Below are 7,354 nucleotides of genomic sequence, written 5' to 3' on the forward strand. Positions count from 1 at the left end.
CTAAATTTGTTTTAAAGTTAGTATAATTTAAACTGTTGTGTAATTTGCAGATATAAATTTAAATGTTTAATGGAAAAGGCACTAAGTTTGAAATAAAACTAATAAACAGTAAAAATTTAAAATTAAAAGTACACTTAGGCCAAAATAACATGTAGTTACAGCTATTTTTTAACTTGAAGCATTTTAACAAGTCAAACTACAAAATATCAACTAAAAGAGCTTTAATAAAAATTTTTACTCGATATTAACCTTTTTACCGTTTAATAACACGTATCATACGTTACTTCTCTAAAAATATAATTGTTCAAGGTTTGTTTGTTCTCAATGCTTGCTGTCTTTTTTATTTATTTTTTATTTTTATTGTCTTAAGTTTGTTTTTGTAAGATATAATTTCATTTTTTAATAAAACTAAATTTGTTTCAAAACTTTTCAAATACTCTGTCCATTTTCTAAAACTGCACAAGTTATCTTTGACAACTAATTTTTTCCAGTCCTGCTTTTTGCTTTTGTTTTCGAAGTAATCATCCTTATTATCTTTGAAAAACTGCAGTTTCAGTTTCAGATTCTTAAATTCAAGACTTTGAGTGTAATAATTCACTTGGAAGCCAGCATTAATTTTCGCTTCAGGATATTCAATAGCCAATGAGCTTTCAATCTTCAAAACATCTGTCATAATTTCGTCAAAATTATTTCTGAAGTGAATAATCAGCTGATGATCGTTTTCAGTTATCATAAAAAGTTTGTTTTCCAGTTCAAAAAGCAACGTAATATTTATCAGTTTTTTGTGTTTTTCTGAAATTTTTATCAACATTGATTGACGTTTAAAAACCAGGCTTTCAACTTTGTTGATTTCATTTCTTAATTTTACGCTTCTTTTAGCCTGTTTCAAAGATATCTTAAAATTATTTTAAGCCTTTTAATTAAAAATTTAGATATTTTATAGTTTAAAATCTGTTACTTTTTCAACACATTTCGTAAACAATGTTTCTAAACCACACAACAGACTTTATTCATTGTATAACAAAAAATATGTTTTTGTTTTAATCTTTAATTTACATATACCACGCTTAAAAATTGATAAAACATTTTTTCTGAAAATTTATTTTTAAAGTCACGTTTGTAAAGTGTAAATATGAAAACTTAGACATCTCTGCAGTTTATTTTGAAACTCTTTACTTTTAATAGTTTTTTTTTAGCAATATTTATAGAAAAATTTATTCCTAGTAAAGTATATACCTTTAAGAATAAAAAAAAAATTAAATAAGAAACAGGTTTGTTTTAGATTTTACATTTAACGTATGTGATAATAAAATCGAAACAAAGTTTTTGTTTTTAACAATAGTTTCTGAACTACATATTTTTGTAGTAAATTTTTAGAAACTTGTATGCCAAACGTAAATTACTTTTTTTTAACCGAAAATTTGCACATTGAAAACTTAATTATTTTAGTGCTTACTATATTTAGATTAATACTTTTAATTTAATCTCATTTTACACATTTATATAATAGAATTAAAACAAAACAACAGAAAGTTAAAACTATAGACTAACTTATATACAACTTTATGTTTTAGAACTATTAGAAACATTCAATGGTAGAAAATACAACATTTTAAATAATATAAAATAAAAGAAATTAGTTAAAGTTAACTAAATCCACTTCCGTTTTTAGGTTTAGCGTGTTAGGTCTATTAAAACTTTTGCAAAAAAAATAGCAGCTTTTAGTTAACATACACATATAAACAAACTATTAATTACTTCAAAATTTAGAATATGCGTCAATGGTTCAAATAAAGTTTAAGTTTTTTTTAGTTAGTTCTATACCACAAAGCATTTTAATCTAAATTCTAAAGGAAACGTAGACGTCAAAGCGTTTTAAAATTACTTTAACTATTATTTTGGTTGAAACAATAAAAATAACGATTTATTAGCAGTAAATTTTTTCATTAATTAAGAAAAATATATTGGTAACTATAAGAAAATAATTGTATTAAGTTAGAAGTTTTTATTAGTTTTTAATAAAAATCAACACAAACGATAGCATTACGAGTAGAGTTTTAATTAAGTTTATTATGCGAAAGTAAACATACTTTTATTTTTTATTTTTTATGAATTTATGTTCGTATTATGTTGCATGTTACTCGAAAGTCAGTGCTAGAGAAAAATAAAAGAAGTTTTATTAAGCATTATAATATCAAAAGCTTTAAAAAAATTAATAATTTAATCCATTTTATTATCTTTTAAAATAATTTTTTTCTCTTTGAAATTTTATCTGAATTATGTTGTGCAAAATTTTAGTTGAAAAAATATAAGTAATTGAATAAGACAATCATTGATGTGAACAAATTCGCTTTTTTAGTCTTCTGATATAAAGTGACATAAACATTGTTTCAAAAAGAATCAAAAATATTGTTTTCTCACATATTTTGTACATAGTTATTGCTAACCTTTCTGAGAACAACTTTCAGCTGTGATATTTGAGGTATTTGTGATTTTTCTAATCGATTACCTTCGTTTTCCATTTTATTTTCGTTGCCGTACTTGAAATTAATCTGTTTATGTTATTAATAGATTTATATGAAAAATAGTCCAATTCTCATTATTCTAATTTGATATAAATTGTATAAGAAAATTCTTCACCGATAACAACCTTCGAATCTTCTTAAAACTGTTTTAAAAACCATAGCTTTTAATAATAATAATAAAAAACATTTTAATTTTTTTTTTAATCAAGGTAAAATGCTAACCATTTTTATAACATTTTGAGCTTCTGTTGAATCATTAATGTCAATATTTATTTTTCTAACAAAAGTTTCGTAAAGTTGCTGTGCTTGGGAATCCAATGTTTTAATTTCTTCTTGTAAATTTATTATGTGCCTTAAAAATTCAGTATTATTTATAACTGATTAAAATAAAATTAAGCCTCAGTCTAATGTTTAGTCATTGCTTATTTAGTTTTATCTCCAAATTAAGAATTTTGTTTTTTTTTAAAACTCTTGAAGTATAATAATTACAATTAACTGTCCACATACATTTATTACATACAAAAGTATAACTGAATGAAGTGTGGGAAGTATTAGGAATTAATTATATTACAAGTGTTAAGCGTACATGTACTTGTTGTAATTTCAAAGAATACAAAATCGTGTTCTATTCTGACTGTGTGTAACTTACAAGTGCTTTTAAGCTCTAAAAGTATCGATAAATGTTTAAGTAAGACTATAAGATGGAATGTTACCTCATTCAAAAAGATATTAAAACTGTATTTTTTTTTACAAAATTAAAGTAGGAAAACTCTATATAAGATTAAAAATTTAAGTCAATCATTTAAAAATATACTTTTATTTTACAAGTCATCTTAGGTTCGTTAATGAGCACAAAGATATTTGTAAATAGATTCGATTGAGTAAACTAATTAAGATAGTTTTATGCTTTAACTTTACTTTCCTTAGAATTAGTTGTAAAATTTTAAAACCGTATAGTTCAATATAAAATAAACCATTTACAACAGACAACTAAAAGTTCAAAAACTATTATAAAAAATAAGCTAAAGCTTGTGCATAAAAATATATTAATCAGTTTACTAAATCGAAATTATTTGAAAGTATCTTTGTGCTCATTAACGAAACTAAATTGACTTTAAGACTAAGAATTTAATTTAAAATGATTAACTAAAATTTAAAATTTTAAACGACGTTTGCTTCATATCATTGCAGTCAACAAGGCAGTGTGGTCTACATAAAAATTTCTTACCACTAAAACGCGAAAGTAGTGTAACATGTGAGAAAAAGAGCTTTGTAAACTTTTTAAAGGTTATAAACTAAGAGATTAACAAAGTTCAACTAACGCTTTGGTTTTTGTTATCAAAGCTTTGATTTCCTTCACTATATTGATCTGTCGCTTTTCAATATTTGCCATTTCATCTAATTGCTTTCTCACCCAAATTGACTGTGGATGACAGCGACTGTAAATTTTGATAATAAACTCTAGTTTTATAGTGTAGATAAGTATAAGTATGAACAAAGAAAAGTACAGTAATTTAAAAAATAGTTTGTGTAAAAATCGTTTACAGGAAAGCAAATGCTTTAACAACTGTATATATTTTAAGCTACTAAACGCAAGTAAAGAAGCTTACTTTTAAAGAGAGAAACATACTTAAAATTACAAAAACTTTGATAGTTTTGAATTTATCTAAAACTTAAACCTAAGTATTGTAAATTACTTGCTTTTGGAAATTTATATTTATTTCGACAAAAAAAAAGTGCATTTAAACAAACTTCAATTATCTTTAATTAAAATTTTAAAGGATAAAAACTTAAGATAATGTTAACGTAAATATTTGTTGAAAACTACCAAATTTTACTCTCTAATTTTTATTTATTAAAATAAGAATGTTTGCTTAAGTAAAGTATGTTTTATATTTTACTGTCAAAATTATAAACAGCACGAGCATTATGTCAACTATATTTTACTTTTATCTTGTTCAAACGGAAAATAAGTTTGGCATCAATCAATTTTATATAAACAAGGTACAAAGTATAAGTAGTTTAACTGCTTTACTTTACGTAAATTGAATAAATGTAACACAATACTAGCATTAAGAATTTAAAAATTTATCTTTGTTTTCCATAAGTGTCAAGTAAAATGTTTTAAAGTTTGTTTGTAACTAAATTTCAATTTTAAGGTTTAAATATCAACCTCAACCATTGATTATCGAAATTTAAGATAAATTTGTTGTTCAGGCTAAACGTGCAGTGATACATAATAAATTAAACAAACTACTATCATCGTATAAATTGTCGCATCAATTTACACAATTTTCATTAAATTTTAAAGTTTAAAACTTCACAAGTTGTTATATAAACCAAGCTGTGGAAACAAAGTCTACAGTTGAAATAAATCTGTAAAATCAATATTTTTGTATGTAAAAAGTTAATTTTAGCGACTTCAAACGTTTTGTAGGCTCCCCTTACGAAAAATATATAATAAAAAGTTTTCATTTAGATTAAATTGAAATCTAAGATATATTTTGAAACCAAACGATATGTGTGACACTTATATTAATGGTTTTTATACCTTAAACGTATGTTAAAACACAAAATTTAATTAAAACTACTATTTTTATCTAGTGTTTTTTTTCATGTAAACAAAAGATTTTTTTTAAAGTCAAATACAACAAATAGAACTAAATTAAGTTTTAAATTTACTTTGAATAAGTCTAAAATGTATAATTTACTAACAAAAACAAAGTTAAAGTTTTTATTTAGTTTTGGGTATGGAAACTATTTTAGTCTTTAACGCAAATAAAAAACAATATTTTTTACTTAAATTTTCTTTATTAAAAAGCTAATTTACTCAAGACTTATGGTTTATTTCTATAACTAGATATAGAATAAAATTTAAAAACCAAACTAAGTAAGTTTTAATGATTTATTTCAAAAAAAAGTTGATAATTAAAAATAAAACTTAAGTAGAAAACTCGGTAATTACTTTTACTTTTATCATGTCTTACTTTTTAAAATACAAATAAAAAGATATAGTGTTTATATTTATTGAAACTCGTATATAAAGTATAAGGGTGTTCAGTAAGAAAATGTTGAAATCAATAGCTTTTATTTAAACTTAGAAAAAAATTGATCACCAAATAGTATCTATAGGCAGTATTGTTCCATCAGGACAACATCTCATAATACTTCTTGATATTGTTTTTCCAAAACAGCACATTCTTATTTGTGAATTATAAGGTCGATTTCAACAACACATATCTGGTATCCATTGTTTTGTTGTTAAACTTCCATTATTTTCACCGTTATCTGAAATTAATTTTAATTTTTCATGCAGTTTTTTGTTACTTAAATTATTAAGGGTGTTTATTGCATAGATTATGTTACTCATTGCAAAATAAAATAAAATATAAAACAACGATTTTGTTAGCATATGAAACTATCTATAGCTATAAATCAACGAAAAGTTACAAGTATAGAGAACGAACAGCATTATTTTTTTCGTTGAGCTTTGTCTAACTACGTGACATCATAAACTTACTTTATCGTATAATTTTTCATTGATTCAGAGTTGATAATAAATATTTGGTAAATATTAAATGTTTGAATGAACGTTGTTTTAGTATAACAAATAAATGATTAACTTTATTTAAATTTAAAAAAGTACAAGTTAAGCTTATTACTAAACTTAGTTTTTATATTTAATACGGAAATCAAAGATTTTCTTTTGCAAGCCGCATTTGGTCCGCGGACCAAAGTTTGAAAATCCCTGACTTAAAGCACTGATAACATTTGAACAACTTTAAATAATAAGTACCTATCAATCTTAAACCTTTCTTCAAATTTAATTTAAATTGTTTTTTACTAACACGTAAGAATTTTTACTCTTAGTTTTTATATAAGATAAATTAATATAATTTTAACTTACTAAAACAAGCTTGTGGTGTAACTTACATGAATTTTTGAATGTCGAAACTTTACTTAGCCTAAGTAATATCTAAAAGTATTTAAAGCATATTAGTTTTAGTTTAAATGCATATTTTAAAGTATAAGTAATTTATCATTTTATTTAATTATTTTTGAAAATCAAGATTGTAATTTAAAAATAGTTTTTTTCTCTTTTAATATAATACCCATTTAACATTAACTTTAATTTTATTTTAAAACGACAAAGTTAATGATTTAACACTTTTTAAAGCTATTTGCTATTAATAAAGATTTAATAATAAATTTTATTAAAATTTGTAACTTATATTTCAAATTGGTTCTATAATTCGAATAGGATAACATTGGTTAAAGATAAACTAGATATTTTAAGACATCTAAACTATTTATGACATCAAACCTGCAAACGTATGTTTCCTATTTTCACGTTTCTGACAAAAAAGCTTCTCTTTGCCTGAAGTGATTTGCATGATCATAAATACGACAGTGAAACTAAAAAGCTTCTTAAACATGGTTATACCATTGTTTCTTCTTAAAAATGCATTTATCATTTGTTGATTCTATCTGAAAATATTAATATAAAATTTTTAAACTAGTAAGTTCTAACTATTTCAAAAAATTTTTCTCTTACTTTATAAACAAAATTTTATATTAAATAAAAAATACTAAAAATTTCAATTTTCATTAGTAAAAAGGAAAAACTGTGGTTTTAAAGTCACGATAATTTAGATTAAAGTAATTCCAAGAATTTTATAAAGAATGCTTAAAACTAATGACAAATTGCTAAGAGAAAAAAGAATCCAAAAGTTTTTGGTAAAAGTTGATAAAAGAAATTTCTTAAAAATATTTTTTTTTAACATAAAAGTTTAAAAACATAATTTTTTTTTAATAGTACAAATTTTACT

General features: G+C 22.9%; 1 protein-coding gene across 1 annotated transcript; it reads right to left on the minus strand.

Moving 5' to 3' along the window:
* Positions 1 to 304: 304 nt before the first annotated feature.
* LOC145828789 (uncharacterized) lies at positions 305 to 5,862 on the minus strand. The gene is made up of 6 exons (XM_082936540.1): positions 5,642 to 5,862; positions 3,848 to 3,964; positions 2,748 to 2,877; positions 2,448 to 2,552; positions 438 to 880; positions 305 to 335 (listed from the first exon to the last, which is right to left on the minus strand). Exons 1-6 carry the CDS (start codon positions 5,722 to 5,724, stop codon positions 305 to 307), a joined length of 909 nt encoding a protein of 302 aa, XP_082792666.1. The 5' UTR covers positions 5,725 to 5,862.
* Positions 5,863 to 7,354: the final 1,492 nt, after the last annotated feature.

The sequence above is a fragment of the Thalia democratica genome, chromosome 2 (assembly GCF_965202585.1).
Source record: "Thalia democratica chromosome 2, ktThaDemo2.hap1.1, whole genome shotgun sequence".
NCBI classification, from domain to species: Eukaryota; Metazoa; Chordata; class Thaliacea; order Salpida; family Salpidae; genus Thalia; species Thalia democratica.

Coding starts and splice junctions, on each gene's coding strand:
- LOC145828789 (XM_082936540.1), bottom strand. CDS start 5,724: ATGTGCTGTTTTGGAAAAACAATATCAAGAAGTATTATGAGATGTTGT. Junction 3,965..5,641: donor CTGCCTATAGATACTATTTG/GTGATCAATTTT, acceptor CAAAATTTACAG/TCGCTGTCATCCACAGTCAA. Junction 2,553..2,747: donor CTCAAAATGTTATAAAAATG/GTTAGCATTTTA, acceptor TAACATAAACAG/ATTAATTTCAAGTACGGCAA.